This window comes from Ammospiza nelsoni, chromosome 3 (genome assembly GCF_027579445.1).
Source record: "Ammospiza nelsoni isolate bAmmNel1 chromosome 3, bAmmNel1.pri, whole genome shotgun sequence".
Taxonomy (NCBI): domain Eukaryota; kingdom Metazoa; phylum Chordata; class Aves; order Passeriformes; family Passerellidae; genus Ammospiza; species Ammospiza nelsoni.
Window position 1 is genome coordinate 85,405,450 of NC_080635.1, and position 24,529 is coordinate 85,429,978.

General features: G+C 37.5%; 1 protein-coding gene across 1 annotated transcript in view; it reads left to right on the top strand.

The window, feature by feature from the left end:
• Positions 1 to 24,529, top strand: part of DLGAP2 (DLG associated protein 2) — a 300,363-nt gene that overhangs the window by 140,578 nt on the left and 135,256 nt on the right. Inside the window, exon 3 of the mRNA XM_059467707.1 lies at positions 4,437 to 4,469. Coding sequence (XP_059323690.1) covers positions 4,437 to 4,469 — 33 coding nt within the window. The remainder of the gene's footprint in view (positions 1 to 4,436; positions 4,470 to 24,529) is intronic.

Sequence of the window (24,529 nt, forward strand, 5' to 3'; positions counted from 1 at the left end):
TTCAGCTGGGTTTTTTTAAATTATCTCCAAAAATAAAAATTAATTCCAAATAGCAGCACAAGTGAGCAGTAGTTTGTAAGATGGTGTCTGATGACTGCATTGTTATTCATTCTTGAGTGCAACCTCTATGCTAAATTTTTTTTTTCTTTTTCTGATCAGGGAAATTGTCACAAGAAAGGTTTACATTTCCATTAAAATTGTAATTGTGCTGTTTATAGGATTGGTGACCAATGAATGCAAATAACCTATTAATGAAAATAAGAGACACTCTGAAAACAGATTTATTGCAGTAGGTTAGGATCATAGTGACAGATAATAGAGTTGACCCAGGTTGAGGTAACAGAACTGTGCAAGAGTTGCTTCTACTGGAAAAGCTTTTTTCCAGTGAATAATTTACATCATTTCTGGAGCTGAAGGAAACACTTCCCCCTCTAGAGGCTAATGCAAAGAGTTGTTCACCTACTTCTTTAGCCTCTGGCTTTAGGTTTGGGTGGTACCAATTTAACCCTCAAATCTTGGTGCAGCCAAATTCACAATCTCAATCCAATCCTGAGTTACGTGCCAATAGTTTTCACTGACCTGACTGTCAAAACTACAGCTGTAATTTCTAGTGAATGCAAATAATCTTTCATCTTCAGCCACTGCTGCTCTATGTTCACTACGCTCTTCATTCTCCTCTTTGCAGCCACCCCTTTGTATTCCAAGTATTACGAGCAGCTGGACTTCACTTAACTCATCTTGTTTAAAGACTTGAGCTTTGTAGAATTCATGGCACAGTTGTTGTGCATATCTACAAGGGTTCCTGGACTTAGTTTAGGGGTTTATAATAAAATAAGATTGAGTCTAGCTGGAGATTTAGCAAAGCTACACTTATTTCTTTCCAACAATTGCTGTTAAAACACTTAGAAGCAGAGCAAAATCTTGTATTTTCAAGAGAGCATGATTTAGCATTCATTAGCTTCTTCTAACCTTTCTAAGCAGGTACCATCTCTCAGAGAGATTTTGGTATTACATCATCTTGCTGCCAATGCCATGGAGAAGCTTTAATGTTAAATGACTTAAATGTGCTCTGCCCCTCAAATGTGTTTTCCTGTGCACTGTAAGAGTCATCCCTTCCACTCATGGTGTGCTGGCACTCTGCCAGTGCAGGCAGTGCAGCCGTGCAGTGCTTTGATACCTGGCTGTAAGCACAGCACGAGGAGCTGAGGTGGGGAGAGGGGAAGTCCAAAGCTGAGCAGTGCATTGTGCAGTGAGCACTGTTTGTACCATAGGGAGAATGGGCCTTGGAGGCAAGATACAGAGATGCTACAGCTTTGCTAATCAACTCTAGGAGGAAATAATTAGTTTATTGGCATGGAAATCTTGTACCATTTCCAACATCTATTTTGCACTGAGCTAATAAAATGTGGTGTACCAGAGATACTGCTTGCTAAAAAGTGCACACTCATTCCCCATTTAAAAAAACATCCATTGCATTATAACTAAAGTCAGCTTTATTGTCAAATCACCAGTTTTATTAGCTAAATAAATGACTTATAGTATGAATTAGGTCTGGATTTCATGAGTGTAATTCCTTGGTAACTGCTAATATTGACATGTTAGCTATGTTGCCTTAAAAAGGGGATAAAAATGTGGGTCACTTTTGTATATTCCACTTTCATCTCAGATTCCTGCTGCTTAGGAAGCCTTGTGTATGAAAATGAAAGTGAATAGCAACAAATCTGGGCAATTCACTAAATAAATGGAATGGAGGAAAATTGGATTCCACCTGTTTAGGCTTACTTAATTGAAAATCAGTCAAGGAAACTGAAAAATGCTCTTAACAATAACGGGATATGATGATTTTTCTGCTGCCCTTGGAGTCCATAGGAAAGTACAAGAAATCTTATGGCAGAGACTAAATATTCCAGTTGTTTCAGCAAAGATTTCATTCCATTATAACTGCAGTAATTTCATGTATTGAACTCTGGCAGGGAAATGTTGCACATGGTATTTATCTTTATATGGGAAACTTTACCTTGCCTGCCTATACAGTGTCAGCTGAAATCATTCTTTGTGAAATGTAATGATGGAATTGGGGCATGTGGATCATGATTTGTGGGTTCAATATACCAAAAAATCTTCTGGTTCCAGCTAGCAAAGTAGGTCTGATTTTCTTTAACAGTTCACACAGGACACATGTTTGGGTGACAAACTACCTTGTTTTCAGTTAGTGTAGACTGAATTGTGAGAAAATAAACACATCCACAATTTATATCATCAGCTTAACACAAAGAATTACAGAAGTGCTGTTTTATGCTGGGACAAGAGCCTAATTAATTTGCATTAACTTATTTGTATTTCTTTCAGAGTAGCATTTTTTATTGTGATTTCTGCTGCAAGTTACAATATGTACATGAACTTTTCAAGTAGAAGTCCCTCTTTTCTGGTTTGGTTGCAGTTTTTCTTTTTTAATTTGAGGGGTTTTTTTTAGTTTGTTTGGTTGGTTTTTTGTTTCTTTTTATTTTTTTAAATCCCAGTGTCTCAGTAGATATTTTTTCACTGCTAGAGGAAGAAGAGAAATTTTTCCTCTTCTGTTTTATTTTTTTCCTGGATCATGAGGTTTTTCATCAGGATACTTTATTAAGGATATAGAACAGATGTTTTCAAACACCTTATTGCTGTGCCAGGATGTGCCACAGGATGTGCACAGTGACAGCACTTTGGACAATTCAAGTATTAGATTTTTTTTTTTGGTGATTCTAATGTGCAAGGTAGCTGCATGCTGCCTCTGTGCTTCCAGGAAGCATTCACTGCCTGGCTAGATGCTCCATCTATGCATAATCTGGTTTTGGTGTGGATTTTATGGACTCCTAGGGGGTAACAACGTTCTTCTGTCTCTCAGACTCTGAAAGAAAAAATCCTGAGGATGCATTTTTTTTTGGTCTATGATTTATGGTAAATCTTGAGACATCATGTACTGGAATTGTTAGTTAATTCATTGTGTTCAGCAATTTGGATTTCAGAAAGCAATCTCTCTAGTGCATTTATCACATTTTAGCTTGGTTTTCTCCTGTGTTCACTTACAAAACTAAGCATGTTGACAGTCCTCAGGAAATGTCTCAGGTAAACTGTTAAAAGTTATCAGAGCCAGGCATAATTGCCCTTCTGTCTAAAGAGTTCCTTTTGCAGTTCCAGGAGTTAACTGGTAAATGTTTTGCTAATGACTTTTAGAATTAGTTACTGCATTACAAAAAGTTCAGAATTTCTGAAACCTGAACCATTGACTTAGAATCTTATATCTGTTGACTGTTGCAATAAGAAAACTTCTTTTTTTAAGAAGTAGTTTATAAACAGTACTAAGAGATGTTTTCCAGGCACTGCTAGTAAATGCAATCAATTCCTAACAATGGCAAGAAAGCTCATCTATAAACACATAGTGGGGTGGATTGGTCAGCCACAGCTTGTCTGTTGTGTATTTCCAAAGGAGTGTTGCCACTGTGTGATCCCTCTTGGCACACGATGGGGGAAGGAGATCCTGAAGCTCTCACATTTCTTGGTGAGCCAACTGGGACCTGGGACTGCTCCTAGCAACAGGACTTGTTCTCCAAATGGGTTCCCATCAGTGACAGGATGTGACAGAGCACTTCCTAAGAAGGGTTTCTTTGCCATGTGGGTCTGAGAACTAGTCTTTCACTTTGGCAGTGCAATTGCAGTCCCAGCTGGTGTTGGCTGTACTTTGTCAGCCTCCACTACCCTCCTGCCTATAGTGTAACTCCTCAAAGGTACCAAATAAATCTTTGTTAAGAGCATGGAATTTCCAAAGGTGCAAAGCACTTGAAATGTGCACCTGAGTTCTGGTCTCAGTGCACATTTAGAAGGGCCCATACTGATGCCTCCAGTATCACTGATGTGCCTTTCTGCTGTCTTTTCTCTTTTTTAAAAAGACAGATTGGGAAAAAAAAAGGAAAATAAAAAAGTGTGGACAGTAGAATAGAAAAAATTAGGTCTCTCACTTGTTGTGATCAAAAAAGAATCTTTTTAAAAGAGTACAGTCTCAAAAGCATTCTGTACTTTCCTGATTTGTTCATATGTACAAAGGTAGAATGAAAGTTTATACTCAAGATATGTGTTTCTGAAATCAGAGGTTCATTTGAAAAATGCTGTAAAATTCCTATATAATTGTGGTATGTCTGTCTTAAACAGTAAAATAAATTAACTTCTCATAGTGTTCAAAGCTTTAATCTTTAGATAATATTTTACATCTTTACAAAACTATGGAGAAGAAAACCTTCATAATGTAATATCAAGTTTTCTGGTTTTGCTTTTCTATATGTATGATTAAAATTTTATATTGGTGATAATGTGATATTTGTTGCCAGGTTTGCTTTTGATTTTTTGTGCATTTTAATATTAAATCAGTGTTAAAGATTATTTTTTCACTGTTTTAATTTCAGATTTGGATTCTCTAACAGGGCATGCATTTCCAGGTAAAGTGGACAGCTAGATTAGATTGTTGTTTGTTTTATACTCAGTTTATTGAGTTTTCTTGGAGGGTGGGGGGAAAGGGGTGCTGTAAAATTTATTTGGTGTGCATCTGACAGCATTTTGTTACGTGTCAAACTGTACTATTAGTTGGGGTTTTTAGATTTCAGATAAATGAAGGAAAGGTAACAATTACATGCACTAGTTTAAAGAATAGAATTGAAAACTTGCATTAAATTTTAACTATTATATCATTAATGTAAACAATCCAAGGGGAGGGAAGAATTATTCCAAAACAAGTTCTAATTGAAAAGATTTTAAGTTATTCAAACTTGCATGTGATTCTGTAAGGCAGGCAAAAAAAACCCCCACTAGTCAGTATTTAAGGGAAGCAAAGATTCAAGAAATACAAGACTTAGTTTCTAGTTTTATTACTTGAAGCATGTAGGAAAGAGGTTTTGAGTGGTAAGAACATGTTCACTAGAGAATCGAGAAAGAATGAGAACACAATTACATTAATCCTATGGATTCTACTGTACGCACACATTGTTTTCTGCTGTGTGGAACTTAAATTTAAAACTAGTACATTCAGTTATAACTGTACTTCACAATTCAAATATTTTGAGTTGGGAATTTTTTAGTAGAAATACAAGAGCAGAGAATGTGATGCTAAGTGATCATGTGAACTTCTGTGTTTCCTGTGCAGAGATTTTGGCACAGAAGGAATGTAAATGAGCACTGTCTGAAATAAAGTAAATCTCTGCTGCAAATATGTGGACTCTTTCTCTACTCAAAATTTTCTTGAAAAAGCCTTCAGTTGAACAGGCTGTGAAAACTGAGGCAATATTTGTATAACAAAGAGATTTAGTCAAAATTTGGGATGATACTTATCATTAGAATGATATTACTATTTATTAAGTCATTGGCTTCCAAAGTGTCTAGTGCATAGTATAATATTCCTCTTTCAGTTTCTCCTCAAAGATAATTCTTGAAAAAATATGGGACTGTAGATTCATTTGAGGTTTTCCAAGCATTCCTGCACTGTAGACATTAGGTGTGCTGTAAGATATAGATCAAAAAAAGACCAACAGAACAAAAAAGCTTAGAAGTTCATTATAATGAAATTTGTGTGCACTATGGAGCAGATCTGAGTACAGATTCTGTCAGAGTTATTTGTACTTAAATACAGCAGCACAACAAGTGCGGTCAGTTTGCAAAGTCAGAAGACCATAAATGCAGATTTTGTCATTTTCATCCCAGATGAGAAAACTATTATTCTGAGTATTTTGTTTTGGTTTGAGTAAGGATAGCCATGGAATAATATACTGCTTAATTAGGGCCATCTTGTAAATTTGATCCTCATAGATGCTATCAAATATATGTATGTGTCACCAAAATAGAAATTGAGATAAGCAGGATCAGTGTATCTTTTTTTTTTTTTTCTCTACTTTTAAAAGGTTGAGTCTGCTTTTGTTTTTGCATGAATATTTTATGTCACTAGATGTTGCTGTCATGGTGTGTCCCATTCTGACTTTGTAATATGACAACATAATCGTGATGTGCAATATTGACAACAGACCCTTATACTGATACATATGCTTCAGAACTATGGCAAAGATAAATCATCCTTATTTTGCATGATAAATGTCCTGAATTGCACAACAGGTGATTCACGTGCCTGCATTACATTCCAGGTGTAGCTGTGCACAAATCCATCCAATGGCCCATTATGTAGCGCAGACAGAAATATCTTGGAATCAAACACACTGTCAAAGGGATGTAGGAGGATAGTATAGGCAGGCAATAAGCATAAAAGCCTGGTGTGGACTTCACTTAAATAGATATTCATTAGAAGACTCACAATATGAACTTGCTACTGTGCAGCTCACAGAAATCACTGGAAGATCCATCTCTCATTTTATGCTTTATTTGACAGAGTTAAGACATACTCTTTTCACATAAAAGGGCAAAAGTAGCAGAATGTTCTTTCTTGCCTTCAGCTTTACGTATATTTAATAATCAAGTCATGATAGTATTCTGCTAAAATAGTGCAGAATGTACAGTTTCAGGTGTAGCTAAATTAAAAACCAAAGGGGATGCTTATGTATGTGTGCTGGAAAACACAGAACAGTAAATCCTGATACCTATGTTTAACATGATTACTCTAGTTAGTCCAAAGTATGTTAACTCTCAGGAAATAGAAGAGATCAAGGTATTACTTATGCATCTTTAATAGCAAATAGCTAATTAGATGAGATATGTGTGTTAACAGGTGATTTGTATCTCACGCTGTGCAAACACAAACCAAACTCATTTGAGATTTCTGTTTATCTCACTTTGGCAAAAACCACAACCTTTGAGCTATTCCAGCAGGATTCATTAACAAGACCTCTAAGGGTATGGTGATCCAATAGTTTTTCACTTGACCCTTGGCCAGTGCTCTGCAGGAGCAGAGCATGAAATGACTCCTTAAGTCATGTAGCAATGTCAGGGAAATGCTGAGTGGATGCTACTGCCAGACCCTTAGCAGGGCAGACAGACCAAACCTGCCTCTGCCTGACCTAATCACACAGGTTCCAGGGCAGGAGGGGTTTGCATCCATCAAGATGACTTTAAATTCATTTAAGTTCCCATTTGGACACAACTGCTTTGTGAATTTCAGGATAAGAGGAAGTACTTTCCCTATCACCGCTGGCCCCATTGTGTTTTCTGTAGATTTCTGCCATCTCTGCTACTTCAGAGACAGATCAGAATAAACCACACTAAAGTATCTGTCTGGTTTTTATGTGAAGGGAAGAAAAATCTTTATAACCCTTGCAGTTGATCAGCTGAAACCCTAAAGTACGAGATTTGATTATAGTCATTGTCTTAATGCAGAGCTGCAAGTGTTATGGGCATGTTGAGAACTTCCAGAAGCTGGATTAAAGCATCTCTTTTACAATGATATCTAATCTCGTCCTAAAGCTCCAAGCAATGGCGAGTCCACCAGCTCCCCTGGTAAGCCATTCCAATATTTAATTACCCTTAGTGCTAGGAAATGTTGTGGAAAAGGTTGGATTTGTCTAATTTCAGCTGCCAGTCTTCCTTTTGCTATGCCTTTGACAGCAACACTGAAAATTGCCCCTTTTTCAGGTATGTTTTCTGAACAAGTGTCTATGACAAACTGCAGTGACCTGTTGAAAGGTCTCTGTGCAGAGAAGCTGTGTCACCTGGCCTGATGAGCTTATTGCCTTGATCTGCAAACCTGGCCTCTTTCATAGACTTTCACAATTTTATCAACCCTATGACTACTAAAAAAATTTATACAGTAGTCAAGACACCTTTCAACTTTTGTTCTGGTAAATTTGAATTATTATAGTCTTTAAGGCTCACACTGTAAGACTGGTTTTCTGACAGCTGTCCCAGGAAACCCTGATTTTCAAAAACTATTAGAATATATTCATGTAGAAATTTGTAAATGCTGTATATAGAAGAAAATTACTTTTTTATTTGTACATAACACTTCCTTCTTAATTCTCCCTTTTTAAGGATTTAGCTACAGATCAGGTTACAGTGATTGTGTGTCAAGCAAACCAAGTGGTAATCCTACAAGGTAACTAACATTTGAGTTGAGGAATGAGCATTTTTTCCCTAGTCTGATGTGGCTAACATGAGATTTGAGGTGGAAGGGAATGCTCTTATGGCAGGATGTGTAACCTAGCAGTTTCAATCTGGTGAAATCTGGGTGGGCACTGAGTTTTGGGTGATCATTAGTCCGAAGAAGGAGAATTAGCCAGGATGTCTCTAAGGAGTGGGATAAAAAAAGGGATGAGACTTTAAAGCCCCGTTTAAATGCATTCCTCAGACTGCATCCCTATAAGTAACGTCTTGTATTAGCTCAATTAGAAGATTAAGAATGTACCTTTAACACAGAGGAGCTCCATGGTGAAGAGAGTTAATAGCAGCTGTCTGCTTTGATTTCCACGGGCTGTGAAGCATGCCTATGAATTCCTGTTCTGGATCATATAAAAATTAGTTAGGTGCCACCTGAGCTAGGAATCTACAGAAGGTAATTCAAATGCATCTTCTGCATCTCTGCTGATTTTTCTTTTAATTCAGCTTTAGCATGTAGTATTTGCCCTTTTCCCTGCTACCACCCCAAAGTACCCAACTGGTCAGTAAGATCCACAGACTCTGTTTTGCATTATGTTAATGATGAATGCTGCTTTGCTGCAATTGATCTAAATAGGCTTGAGGTTTTCTGAAATACCTCAGGGACACAGATATAATTTTTTTCAAAGACTTCTTCACTGTTGGCATGTGATGCTAGATTTCAACTTTTTTTTTTTTAATTTCTGAAAGTCCTTTAATAGTCTAGGGAACAGATTGTTGTCTTCAGCACTGTCAGTAAAACTCAGATAGTGTTAAGTGGAGTGAGCGTTCTCAGGTCTTTGAATAATAGCTCGAGCTATGGTAGGAACTTGGCATGTGCAGTCCTGGAGGAAGTGTTTGGAGAAAGAGTGTCTCAAATGCTAATCAAATATGAACTCAAAATATCCATTCGAATTCCTGGGTGTATCACATCAAGGTAGTGGTCAGTGACCTGCTCATTTTCCAGAAGAAATAACACTTTGCCTATATAATGAGCATCATTTCATGAATTAGTTAATGGCCTGTTGAACTGTGCACTTTCCTAATCACAGATCTGCTAGGTCAAAAATTTAAATGGGCATTTCATTCAGCACACCAGTACTGGGTATTGTGGTTGAAATACAAGTTTATCTGTGAGTGTCTTCTCAGCCATATTAATTGCAGGTACTGTAGCATTTGTGTCAGAAACAAAGAAAGTATCACCTTTATCCTTTTTCTCTGCCTTTGCCTAAAGTATGTGTAGGGTTTGGTAGAAAATGAAGATTGGATGGCTTAGGACAAATAACACTGAGTGGAATTTAGTTCAAGAGTATCAATAACAGAATATCAAATTTCAGTGTTATTTGTTTAGAGCTGACAGATTTTTAAAGAATAAATTTAGAGAAAATACTATTTTGCAGCTGGTTTTGGCTAACCATCAGCTTGATTTTATCTGGGGAAATGCTTGCCTAGTGAATTGAATCTGTTAAGTGTTGGAGTGCTTTTTTTATCTTTCTACTGAATTTCAGTAGCATTATTTTTAATGTTCAAAAAAGTAAGATCTTTCAGCTTAGGCTGGAGACAAGTTTGAGTAAAAAAAAAGGGTAAAAAAAAAAAAGTAACCCAAAATAGGAAATGAAAGTGATCAAACCTTAAGAAGGTGGAATATGATGAGCTAGTACACAAAACAAAACTAAAAAGGTCAATCACAGCTGAGCTCCTTTTGAGCTTCTGTAAAATTGAATGGACAGAATTACAATCTAAAAATAAGTTATCTTGCATTTATGTTATTCATCTAGTATAGGTTTTATCCAAGTTCATAACTTTTTCAGTACTGTTAATTTCTTCCAGTTCTATGTTTGCCCCTTGACTTTTTTGCCTCAAGTGAAAACCATGAGGAGAAAGTTTCTGTGTACCTATCTTGCCTTTAGAACCTTAATTGGGATGTAACTGTGCAAGTCCTGCTGTTCAAAAGATCAGTTTTCCAGATGAAGCTGCAGGTAAAAAAACAATGATTTTGTACCAACATGAAAAGTCTGCTCTGGGAATTTGTACTTGGTGGGGATGGGCGGGGGGGGGGGGGGGGGGGGGGTGGATATTAAAACATTATTTCAAATTGATTGAATTTTTCTTTAATTTGTTTTGTTTCTGAGCTCCTTCAGGCTCCTGGTCCAAAATAGCTGCTATGTTTTCAGTCTGGGTTGCTCTGGAGCCTGCCTCTCCTGGGTCAGTGAGCACTGAGCATTGCAGGTCACTGAGCAAACCTTTCCAGGGCTGGGGACGCAGATGTGCCCTGGGATGCAGATGTGCCCTGGGGACGCAGATGTGCCCTGGGATGCTGGGCTGGGCACGCACAGAGTGCTGGTATGTGCTCACTCTAGAGCGCAACCCAGCCATGGAGTTACAGAGATGGGAAAACAAATGAAAGTGCCTAATCATGCAGGAACTTGACCGTTGTGTGATTCATTCCTGGATTCAAATGCTTATTTCTATATCCTCAATTTCACCTGTTCAGTTTCCGCCTAAATATATGCAAAAAGCAAAAATGAAAGGGATGTATGCTTTTCTTAAAAATATCAATTTTTAAGAAAATTTCAATTTCAGAGGTGAAGGAACTATATACTCCTGAACGTAGGAATCTCACAGAGACATGTGGTATTGATGCCTTGCCACATTAATTTATTTTACTCTTTAAGATTACTTGGTCTCTTTTCATAGCTATCAGCTATGACTCATATTTGTTGAACAAGAAGTGTATAAAGGGCTGTTTATACAGAGGTATTGCAGGTACTACTAGTAATTTCTTAGCCATTTATATAACATAAGTTATACAAAGTCTTAATGAGTTCTACACAATTCTTGATCTTGTTTAATGTGAAGTTAATGATTATTTTTTAAATTTAGTTAATAAAGTGCTTTTAATTAATTCTTTTTTCATATTTTATTAATTGTTTTTAAGTGCTCTGGATTATTTCATGTTAAGGGTACAGGATGAATCAGAGTAATTATATACCTCATTCATTACCACCAAACAGAATTTTAAGAAGCTAAAATAAATTAAAAAAACATTTGGACTCTACCAGATCCTGCAGAGCTACATGGTGAATCTCTGATTTGCAAATGCATGAAGTCATGGCTTGAATCTTCTTTAATTAATCATGCCTTTTTAGAAATATCTAAATTGTAATTATTTGAAAGCAACAAGGGCTAGAGTATTTATGATATTGGGTTTGTCAAATTTTCCCCAATGTTCAGTTAAGGCAGCAATTTTTCCAAACTGTCATTCAACAATTCTTAGGCTGAGCTCTGTTTTTAGACTATGATGCTGCAGGAGCTTGTTGCAGCACTTCACAATGTTAAGAGAAACAGGTCAAAGGAAGACTGAAATGCTAAAGTCTCCTAAAAGAAGTATAATCAGGTGTTTTAAACTAATAGTCCACGAAATCTCATATGAAGAAAGATATCAAATTGGAAATTGAGCCAAAGGCAAATCCTTAAGGAAGACAATTTAATTTTATTATTGAAAAGAGGACAACCATGCTGGCAGTCAAAGCTTGTCTTCTTGCAAGGTTTGACTCCTCATCTAAAACCTGCTGTCTTTAATTTCCTCATTTTGATGGCATGGATTAAATGTACATTGTTTTCACAGCTAGATATACAAAATGCTTTCAATTAATCAGGTAGTAGCTTCTCAAATACACAAATATTAAATATCCTGTGTTGATGGGGTTTGTGTTTACTGTCATCATGTACTGTCCAATGCTACTCCTTGGCTACATGTTTAGGCCAGCTTGTAGCAACTGAAGGTTGTACTTAGAATATTTTACAAAATAAGTAGTTGATATTAGTACATATTCTTCTAATATATATATAAACATATATAAAATTCACAGGACACAATATAAATCGTGGCCATTTTTATCCTCACTAGCCAATTATGTAGTCCAGCAGCACTTTTTAATGAATTTTAGTTTTTTGCTGTATGCAAAAAAAGATTTTTTAAAAATTGTTTCTATTTTCATTCTAATTTTTATAGGTATTAACATATCAAATATAATTTTCCCTAAAATTATATCACTTCAAAATAAATTTAAAATTTATAGTTTTGAAATATATATTTATTTCAGACCTCTAAATTTTTCCTTTTCTTGAAATGAGCAGTTGAAGCTGTGAGTTACAAAAACTATCCAAGGAGAATAGACGTTCAGATTATTTTCTATGAGCCAACTGATTCTGCCCAGAAATTTTATGTATTGCATAGATCACAAGTCAGGTATTTCTTTGCTGTTACAAGATTTTGACATTAATAAATCATACTGCTGTTTAAACACATTCTTATGAAAATATTGGATGATACTCTCAAAGCTAAAATGCCACAAGCAGTCTTTACTACTTCAAAGTAAATTTGCTGATAGAATTTAAATTTTATTTTTGAACTGTTTCGTTATTGCAATTTCAGCCAAGGAAGTGATCATAATGATCAGAGATGATAGGAGCTGGTTTTGTCCATGGTTGTCTCTACCTCTAAATAAATATGGCTGTATTTCCTGTAATCATAAATTTTGGAGGTGTTGTGTAAGACTTATCTGTCAAGATCAGTGACTTGTGTATGTCTGTTTGATTTTAATGCAAGACTAGGCACTGTTAATTAATATGGAGATGACTTTTTATGATTCTGGTGGTTAGCAATCAATTTTTCAGAAAGAGCAGTTACTATTCTTGTTAGTTTGGCAGGGATACTCAACCTGCCTCACAGGTCAGGAACTGATTATTGCTGTGGTTATGAGTCTGTCAGAGGGGATTGCAGCATTTGTCCTGTAGGATAATAAAGGCTCATGCACTATTTCAGTAGCATAATCTAATTTAATGCTCATTTATTGCGTATATTCAGCTGCAGGATAAAAATACCCTTGTAATAATTACTCTGGTAGGTGTAATGCTCTTTTCTTTTTATATCAGCTGAACCTTTCAGCCTTCATCAAAGTGCTAGATCATAGGTAATTAGTTTGTATGAATGAGGTGATAGGTTGCACATATTTGTTTGGATGGATGTAGAAATAGAGGATTATTGCCCTGTGTTAGGATCTTTGGCTGTAAGAAACCATGCATTGCATTGTAACTGGAAAACAGAAGCTAACTGCCATGTTTACATTTTATATGTTCTTTAGGTGGAGTTCATAAGTACAACACATTACATCTTACTCTTGATCCCTGAATTGCTCCTGACAAATAATCATGTAACCTACCCAGAGGACAAGTGATTGTGCTCCAGCGTCACAGCTTCTTTTCCAGCTACCTGTGCCAGTCTCTGGTTTTGGTGCACTTGCCAAAATGAGAAAATAACTTAGAAGTCAGATAAATTATCTGCATCTGTATATCATGTATAATTAAATAATTCTCAATGGTGAAGTAAAAAACCCCTTATTTTCTTTTACCTTCTGCATATGTTTGTAGTAAGGAAAATCTATGAGGAGTTGAGTGCCTTAGGGTCCTTGTCAGGGACTCAGCTCAGGAGAACTTCAGAGCCATCACTTCATTACAGAGTCTATCAAATGCATTGTCCAATATAGCTTGCTTTCAAAAGCATCCATTTCCCATGGACAGGTGGTGATTCACTTGCTGACATCAATCAGATTTCTCCTTCAGAAGGAATTCTTCCACCCTCACTGAGAAAATAGTATAAGACATCATTCTTTGCAAGGCAAGGATAGCAGGCTGCAATCCTATACTTCCAGTAGGTAGAAAATGATGGTGCTCCCTGTGATCTTTAGACCACAGCTACTCAAGTGTGAAATTTCAGAGTACCTTTAGGGAGAATATTAGTTCTGCTGTCTTTTTAAGTTCTTATTTTAAATTTTTTTTCACTTTTTTTTTATTTAAATGTACAGAGCCAGATGTTTTTAAAAGCACTTTACAGTGATTCAGATTAATAACAAGATACATGGAACCATTGGGGAAGCAAAAGACTTACAACTCTGGGAGTGTGTCAGCAGTGTGTTAAATTAGTAACTGTGTGTAGGCTCAGTAGAAGATTTAACAGGTGCCCCAGATATGGTGTGCTAAATCTCTGCATTGAAGTGAATTTTATTTTGGTAACTGAGGGGAGGAAGGAGAGAAAGAAGGAATTGGCCAGTGAAGGAGCTCCTTCTGCAGATTCCAGAAAGAACCAGACTAACATGAGAGACAGGCAAGCTTCAGATGCCTTTCACTGGATCTCCTGCACAGCAAGGAGAACTAGATTGTATGTGGTGAGTTGAAAATGATAGAGAATCCTGTGTAATACAGGTGAGAAGAGAAAGAAGCATTGTTCTGCATCTGTAATAAAATCTGTTCCTTCCTCAGCATTTCCAGCATTTTGTCTGCTTACTCTGTTAAAGTCTTAGAAGACACACTTTTGTATTTCATAAACTGCAATGACAATGAAGTCCCTAGAATGGAAAGCAGCTATCTTAGCTAAATTATGTTGCCAGTTGCTATGGAAATGGTAGCTCATGAATTTTTGTGTAAGTGCTTGAGGTACAATACTTATGGCATCTTATCTAAAAAGCAAGGTTTATACTTCATCCACCATCAGGTTTTTTCTTTAATGACAATATTGGGCTGTAGTCCCCAAGAGCAAATGCTGAAATAACATACCACTCCATGGAAATATCTTTCATCATAATTAACTGGGCAATATTTGAATTACAACATAATCAGGAAGTTATCAGCCTTTGAATCTGATTTATATATCCATTGCTGATGTTTTGGAAAATGCAAATCATTTTAAGCAAACATTGTTTATTCTGCATGTTGCAATTAAGACTCTACTTGCCTTCTTTCAGTATCACCTTGATATCTTTTTTTTTCTTTCAGGCTGAGATGTAGCAAAAAACCTCAATATTAAGACAGGCTTCAGAAATAAAACACAAGCCCTCATAAGTTGTATCCAAAAATTCCTTTCATGTTATATCTTATAAAACATTCTCACTGAATATAGCCCAAAATTTGTTTTCTTCCTGCATAGAATTACTTGCATTCTCATAACACTTTCCACAATAAGATGCACCCACTGTACCTGTTTATTTCTTACTTAATAGAAAAGTGTTATATTTGTCTTGAAATCAGAGACCAGAATTTGAAACTCATATTTTCCCCATTATTTTAGCAAATTATGTAGTTGCTAAATAAACAGAGAAATATCTATCTGCAGGAGATCAAAAACAAACCAAGCAAAAGAAATTTTCCCTAGAACACTATATTTATGTTAAGCATGTGATCCTAGTAAGATAATTGAATATTATACAATGAAAGCAATTCTTTAGGAATATGGAGATGCTGTAGTGTCTTCATCTCAAAAAATCAGAAAGCAAGTGCATTCCTTGGGCAAACAAGTCATCAACTAACACAAGACTTGCACAGTGTGCCTTCAAGAATTTGGTGGTTAATTGCTGGGATTTTTTTCACAGCAACAGAAGGAAATATAAGTAGTCATAAAAAATTGGTTTTCCTCTCACTTTTCTTCAACTTTCCTTTTCTCCATGTCTGTAATTATTCAGCCTCATCTATTGTAGGACTAGGTCACCTCTTTTTTCACACCTGGTCTGAGTCCCTGTGCAGCAGTTCAGTGAGCCACGCTGCCCAGTGCTGTGGGCTGTGGTCTGAGTCCCCTCGCTGGTGTGTGTTCATCCCCACAGCCAAGTGCCACAGCACTGCCTGCCTGTGTGAGTTTCAAGGACTTAGGCTGGCAATGCATCTTTCCAAAAAACAGTTTGGATGCTGGCATCTTATTAGTGGAAGTGGAAGAGGGAATGAAGGGTTTCAGTGGTACAAACCAGAGCTGTGTAGTCACAGCTGGCCTCAAGGCCTGTGTGATATTTCATTTACACAAGCTCATGGTTTAACCCCAGCCAGCACAGCCTCTCACTCACTCCCCTCCAAGGGGAGAGAATTGAAAGGGTGAAAGTGAGAAAACTCCTGTGTGGAGATAAAGACAGGTTAATAGGTAAAGCAAAAGCTGCACACACAGGCAAGGCAAAGAATTAATTTGCTACTTCATTCAGCTGTCCCCAAGAAAGGTCTCCATCATGTGTGATGCTGACTCGTGAAGACAAAAGGCATCACTCTGAATGTCCCTGCCTTCCTCCTTCTTCCCCCAGCCTTGTTGTGACACCATATGATGTGAGATATCCCTGGAGTCATTTGGCATCATCCAGGCTCCTTGTGCACCCACACCCTCCTCACTGGTGGCATGGGGGCAGGTGGGAAGCACAAAAGGCCTTGGCTCTGTGTAAGCATTGCTTAGTAATAACAAAAACACCCTTGTATTATCAGCTCTGTTTACAGCACAAATCCAAAACACAGCCCCACAGCAGCTGCTATGAAAAAAATTAACTCTACCTCTGCCAAAACCATCACTACATGTAAATAGAGCATATACAGGTATAATCCTGAGCAAAAGTCTGCACTGGTACTGAGACACTGTCTCATTCTGACTATTGCACTGTTTCTTCTGTAACCATCAGATAGCCAAGTTTTCCCTGTTGGGGCCTGCACAGGATGGGGGGCAGCTCCTGCCCTGGTGTGCATTATTGAAATGACTCTGGAGGTAATTGAACTATGGCACTTTACACTGGCTGAGAAAAGAGTGCGCTTCTCTGCCATTTCCCTCTCCTGCCTACCATTAGAATGACCCAATCCATCTTCACTCTAATATCTATGGAGTTTTCTAAAGATATTAAAATATATCAGAAGCTAGATATAGGAGAAGCTAGCTCTGAATATTCTGACTTATTTTTAAAAAAATAGCTTACAGCCCTTCCTGCCTGGTCTAACAAACAACTTTCCTTGCATGATCTGGTTCCTTTCAATTAAACAAGTTTTAGCACCAGGAACTTGTCTTCAGTCGCATTTATTTTCCAGTAATTTCTGCAAACTTTCTGCTCTGATTTTTCTGTTACCTGTTGGTATAATTTAAGATGAGGAATACATTTCACTCTTTCAAACAAACGCAGTTACTCTTCCAATTAAGAAAGTGACAGGACTCTCAAGCAAGGATTTGCTTGGTGCACTGACTTCTGTCAAGGTGGATTATAGCTGTTTGTTGATTGTCACACATTTTAATGATATTAGTGAATTTCATGGTCTGAATAGATGCTACACTTTTCACTCCTCATATACTCTGAAAAGTTAAACAGTGTGTTATTTTGCTATTTAAGATCATAGCTTTCTGTTTTCTTGACCTCTTTCTCCCTATTTTAATGCATAGTCTTTAAAATATTGCCTACAGTTTGCATGGCCTTTTGCAAACCTCTCCAACACATTTGTTATACAATAGGAGACATGTCTGCAATAAAAATCAGACATATGATAACATTAATGCTTCAATCTTTTTATGTCTTTGAAGGCACTTTTTTATGTATTGTGAAAAAGCATATTTTGTGAACAAGATCTTTCTCATGTGAATACTGAAATCTTAGACAATTTGCATAATACAGCAAATTATTTTTTGTTGAAATAGAGGTGTTAAGGGTGTTTGAGATATTTTCCATATTTACATAGCTGAAGCCTATTTCCCCATCAGTGCAAAGAATGCATCCATCATATGCAAAGAATTCTAAATAAATTTCAGCCATGTTAAGACAAGACAAAATATAGCTATCACTGAATTAAAATGTTTTCATAGTAGAATTTATATTATTAATATTTCTAAAAAGTATACAAAATTAAAGTTTTATAAATGTATAGACATTCTGGACCAGATTTAGTATAACTTTCTTATGGATTGTTAGTGCAACTCACAGTTCTCAAATCCTAAGTTCCCCATGCCTAGAAACTGCATTGCTGATTTGCCTGAGTTTTTATTACCAGACTTTGGCATGGAAGTAAATATGAGCATAGCATAGCATGGCAGGGCCTCCCTTAGAGCAAGTAGGTCACTTCTGGAAGCTGATTTCCATAAATTAGGCAGTAGAGAAGTACAGCCTGCGGCAGGACAATGGCTGCTGGAAGTTCTCAGCTCTGAGTTTGCAGCTCTGGATGTGAGCCCGTCCACCCTGCAGCCACACGGGTGTGGGAAAGGGGAGGGCAGTGCCCTTTGCCTTTTGTGCCCTGCTCTCCACGCTTCACATTGCTCGGCAATATGGGCAGCTCTGCCCACACTGGGCACCTTGTGCTCTGGGTGAGCTCTGGGGCCAGGCTCAGGGCTGTGCAGTGGCCTGTGTCAGATGGTGAATCAATGCTGGGCTCACAGACTGGTTAGGCATTGTGGTATAGGGGTTCCCCATGTATCCCTACATGTATGAGTCATCTGCTGGAGGGCCTTGGGGTTAGAAATAGTCTACACAGGTAGTAAAGAATATTGTTAGTAACTGCCTTCTAGAAATGGTTGTCTTATTTGTTTTGCTTTGCAGATTCACTGCTTGTTTTCCTAAAAGATAATTTAAAGTCTTGCTAAATCAACCTACATGACTATTCATCTTCCTAAGTTGGGGCAAAATGAACAGAGTTAAAACTGATTTGGGTTTGACTGGCACTGGGAAGGCAGGGGCTATGGGTATTTCTTTGCAGTATGTCACAGATGAGTGTGGGAGGTTGTGCCATCAACTACAAAATTTGGGCATTACAGAAAAACTTGTTTGGAAGAGGAGACAGCGGGGAAGAACTGCTTCCAACTAGTGACTAGTGTGTTTGTCTCTCATGTTAATCTAACTGTTTAGGTCAACTGTTTTTCTGCAGTGGAGCTAGAGAACAAGAACTTTTGAAATGAAAAAGATTTATTCTTTGGGTTTTACTCAAGAGGAAAAAAAATCAGCTGGGATTCAATAAGACTTTCCTGGTTCATTTTGTTTTTCCTTTCAAAGAAATTCACTGTGGAATCCTTGACGTGATTTATTTGTACATTAAGTATCTGATTCTGCATTTGATTTTCAGATGTGACATTCATTCCACCTAACTCTAAGTATTTACACTCTGGGTGTATCTGTTAAAGGAAGTTACCTCAGACTCTACAGTAAATGGAGGGAAGCAAGTGTTTTCAGGACAAGATTCATCTGTCCTATTTAAGATGTCTGTTTTAAGATTAGATGAATAGCAGCCTATTCACCCAATAGCACTTTATCTCCACATTGTCTGCATATGGATTCAAGAGTGTTTCCAAGATTCATTTAGGCAACTGAGTTTTGCTCTTTTTGAGCTAAATAAACACAAAAGTTATGTTCAGCCTTCTAAAGTACATGGAAGTATTTTGGTAGAATTATAGCCAAGTAATATAAATCTCTTTTTGGGGTTTTGATGAATGATAAGTAAATGCTTTTTCCATCAGCTACTCTGCATAAGAATTGATAAGGTATCAAGTATACAGGCAAGTCTTAATTAAGCAGGATAACTGATGAGCATGATAACACGCACAAAATTAGTTCCTATTTAGGCAAATGGAAGTACTGAAGTCTAATTCCCCATGAATTGTATTCATTGTCTGACTTTTCATCCCACATAACAGCCCATACAGTGGAAATGTTGTTGCCACCCTGCAGCTGTGGAGCATTGCTCAGCTAATACCCGTGTGCCATCTGGGCACTTAGCTGCTGCCAGCTCCAGTGTCATGCCCTGATTCTGCCTAAGTGGAGTCACTATTGTGCATTTCCCTGATGAATTTTCTGATTTTCACAAACTATCTCTAGTAGTTTTTATTCCCTTTTAAACTGGGTCTTGAGTTCACAGTTAGTTGCAAACTGCCAAACCAGTGGACAATCTGATTGCACAGGTCAGGTCTTCTTAAAGTTCTATGCCAAAAATACAAATAAGGAATATGTAAATGAGAATATGGAGTGAAATGGCAGTTGCAGACACTGATATTAATGATGCTCTGGAAAATGGAGGTGAAAGTCCTTAAATTCATATTTATTTGAGTGATAAATCTTTGTAACACAGTGCATAGGTAGGCAATTAAACATGGGGTCAGTCTGTACAGAATTTCCTTGGGTCAGTCTGCAGCATGACAAACTTTCGGATGGAAAAATGCCAGATTTAGTGGGTGAGAATCCAGTGTTTGAAGTGTTGTTATGGACACCCATAGCCAGGAAAGGAGGCTGAGTTGAGCATGGTGTTGGTAGCAGGCATGGAAGGCACAGCTGGAAGGGCTCGGGGAGCAGCCCCTGTTGTCTCCGCTGCCGCCAGCCGGGTGAGCAGACACAGACCAGGGCAGGGCAGGGACCTCGCTGCTCTCAGCTCCCCTTGGGAACACCTTCAGTGCTGCTCCCACCTGCCTCTGCCCTGCAGTTAGCCCAGCAAGCAGTGGAACTTCTGTCCACTGAACCCAACTTTATGCTCCTGTTCCTTGTTTTTTATATCTTTTTGCATAACAAATTTTAGCTGAGCGGATACATGGTCTTTTTTAGCACAAAGAGTTTGGCAGATCTTCAGGTGGATAAACAGGCTTAATAGTGTAAAAACGAAGCTAGATGAATTTAAAATGGCCAAGCCTGACTCCCACACTGTAATTCATGGTTCTTCTAGATATCTATACTTATTTTGCTCAGCCTCTGAGCTGGTCATTTGTGAGCAAGTTTCAAGCCCAAAAACCTTGCAACCATATTTAATGTGATACAGTTTGGAGCTAGAAAAGCCCTGCTGGGAACTGAGCTGAAGCCCAGCACTGTGCTAATGACAGCTTACAGGGTTATCATGTGGAAGTTGGCTCAGGCATAATCATCAAAGCCTGGCAAAATTCTTTACAGAAACCCTCAGTACCAATAATCTCATGCTGTATTTTACCTGCAGCTTGTGAGAAGGAAGAGCTGGCTGAGACATTAAGCTAACTAATAAGGCTTGCAGAGGAACAGGATTCAGAAAACATCATTAAAGTAGATGGCAATTGTGAACAACACCTCTTCAAATATGATCTTTAAGACTGAATAGAGTGCAACTTAAAATGCACTTCTAAAAGTGGGCTCTGTATCCAGCTGCCTGAAAGAAATCTCATGAGTGCTTCTACAGCTCTAATCATGATGCTGTGCTTTTCAGGCCTTTTTTGCTGATCCTGGCTTAAAAGGTGAGACATGTAACATTCATTACTTTGACCTAGCAGCATCAGGCATTTGTAGCAGGTAACTCTGTAGCTATTATTCTCTAAACGCTTGGAGTGAAAGCTAGAAGCTTTAAAGTCCTAACTTTTGAGCTTTCTCATGTTTCAACAGAAAGATTTTTCTATTGAAAATGACACAAACTATGTCTTGAATCTGTCAATAGGTCTCTAATGTAGGGTGGGAATAGAAAAACAGGAATTGGCTGCCAGAAGCAATTCTTACACAACTAAAATACACAAGTGCAAATTAGAAGCATAGGATTTGGGATTTTGGGTGGTTCTCTTTTATTTTTTGGTGTACTTATTTATGGAATAATATCTCTCTCTAAGGCTTAATGAAGTGCTTTGAACCTGTAAGGCATCAGGCTGAATATAAATTCACATTAGACATTTTAGTTTTGTCTCCATAGAAACTAAATGTTCAAATGTGTTAAGTTATTTTTGTCTTTGGAGTATTTATGTGTCTCAGAATTTGAACATGTATTCAGAGGGAAAAACTATGATCTCAATAAAATTGTGTTGTCTTATGGACAATCAGCAGGTGAATGAGATGTATTTGAATGACTGGTATGGCAAAAAAAATATCTGGAAAAAGAGAAATTCAGAAGTCTGTATTGAAAATAAACTAACCCTTGTTCCATCAACCTGCAAAATCTTTAAGTGAACTATATCCAATTTACAATGTCCAGAATCATCACTTTTTTGCAGTTGTGCCTTTGAAAGCTAATTGAAGTAAGGAAACCCATTGAAGGATTGTTGTCAATACAATTGGGTGAAATTTAATCTCAATTGATACTTTATTTCTCAGGAGAGAGATTATACTTTCTCAGAATCAAGGAAAAGAACAACTGCAGCTGAATTAAAGTTCACATTATTTGACGTCTTAATTTAGAGTTTTACTGCTGAAAAACTGTCATCCAAAGTAGGAGAGCTCAGAGAATGAAGAGCTTCAGCCCAGTAGTAGAGAGCTTCAGTTGCAGCACTTCAGAGTGGCTGTTTTCAATCTTGTGACTTAGAAAAAGAGTTGGTATTTATGTTTACAGGTTTTATCTGCATACAGGTAATGTCTGAAGTTCAATTGCTGGAGCTGTTACTGTACTGAATCAGTACATACTGATGTTTTAAGGGTCATCACTTCCTAGAAGGTACTGATGCTCTCTCTCTTTTAAAGTAGGTATAATTTTATTACATGAAGAATAATTAGAATGAGTTACAGTAAAAATACAGCAATATCAATGAAACCAAAGAGAACATGAAGCCACATGCTTTGTGTCATATAATAGCTTACATTCATTTGTTGTCTCCTGTTGTAAGTCAGAAAGACAAAAGAAAGCAAAAGGAAACCCCAGGAGGTGCAGGAAAGATGATAGCCAGAACATAGTGGAACATGGAGGAAACCCATTCAGAGACAGAAAATTTCAAAATAGAGCAGAGAACAAGCTTGATTTTATACAGATACTGTCACACAAACACAAGCACTCATTACATCTTCCTAGCAAAGCACTTCACTGCCTCCAAGAAACAACACAGTAGAGTCTTTAATGTCTCTTCAAAGGCTTCAGGTTAACTCAAGAATCAGCAGTGGAAAGGGGTACAGTAATATTATGTGTTCCAGTGCACTCAGGGTTGTGCCCCTTAATTGCATGGTAGTGTCACAAAATGCCATTTTATAGGCTAAGTCCAATTCTATGAGGTTATATTTTCTTAGGGTATACAAAGTAATTTTTAAGGCAAGTAAATTTGTGTTATCAAATGAACAGAAGGCAATCTATTTATTAAACACACTGAGCAAAGAGCATATGCTATGAATGGTGTTCTATGTCCATGCAGAAGGTAGTCACTAAATCATATAAAACAGACGCAAGCATTCTTTCTTTTAGCTAGAAAATATCTGCCTTATGAGTTTGCTGTACATTCATTGTTGCAGTGTCAAACTTGCAAAATTATTTCTTGCTTTAAGAATGACAAATATGCTGTCCCAATTTTATGAAGGGAAAATTGAGCAGGATACGATGCTACACAAGAATACTAAAGTATGACTCTATTCACTCATAAAAGATGAAGACAGGTTGATGTAGTATCCAACAGAGCTAATACTTTTCCAATCAGTGTAAATGCTTAGTATTCCATATTTTTATGAGCAGGTTGTTAAAATCTAGAATCAAAAAATGATAAAAATTTTAAGGGAGCTCTGCATAACATCTGGTCGAGGTTACACTCAAATCAATGCCAGCCTGAAGTATCTTGACCTTGTAGAGTCAAGTTTGAATAACTCCAAGGATGGGGATATCTGCAGCCTTTCTAGAAAAACTGGTCCAATATTCAAAAGCCTTCAAGGGTGCCCCGTTAAGTCATACTCAACTCCCCACCAGGAATTGCAAGTCCTTTTCTTAGGAGCAAAGGCAGCAAAAGTGCCTTGGAATCAATCGACCATCAGCCTCAGCTGAGGCAAGAGGCTCTTACATGCCGGGCGCAGGACTTGCCGTTTCTTTGCGCACAAGTTTATTGTCAGCCTGTTTGTCTGCCAGGTTCTTGTGAATCACAGTAATAACAGGCATTGTACTGACCTTTCCCCTAAACTGGTGCTGCTGACAGGGAACCTCCTCCTGCTGCTGCCACTCCCTGCAGAAAGTAATGAAGGTGTTAAATTACTGAGCCCAGTTTTAAGGTGTGGAGATGCCACTAGTACCCAGCCACTGGCCAAATTTTTATCTGTGATCACAGTGCTGCAAACCGAGCTGTCCAGCTGATTTTGCCTTCACCTTAAGAATAGCTAGTCCACCTATCAAAAACCATGCCTCCAGATATATGAATGGACATTAATTTTACTAATAATACTTGTGATAATCATGAATGTTAGTGCATTGCATTTGTGTTACTCTTGCTGAAAACAGTATCCTTCCAGTACACAATTAGTATTTAGTTGGTACACTGGAATGTTTCTGGCTATGCAGCTGTTTCCACCTCAATTCAGAGTCTTTGGAATTGATATTTCAGATACAGATACTATCTTATGCTGCATTTGAGTTCTGTTCTATATGGGCTGGTAAATGATTCTTTTTAGAAGTAACATTATGGTATGACTATTTCCCTAAAGGTCTGATCCCAAGAAAGCTGAAATGAATGAAAATGGTCCCATCAATGTTTCTAGGTTTTATATTGGACTCCGTGAACTCCCAAGCTGATGTTAAATAAATGCACTTGCATTATGGAGGCACTGGGGCACCAGCAAAAACTGTTAAGGAAGCATTGTAAATATGAATAACTGTAGTTTAAACCTCAGCCTGTAACATTTTATTATATTTACAAGAGATCACTACAAATGTTTATGATATTTCTCGTTACATAGAGAATTCAGGTGGGAGTGAGGCTATAATGTTTTAGGCCAGGATT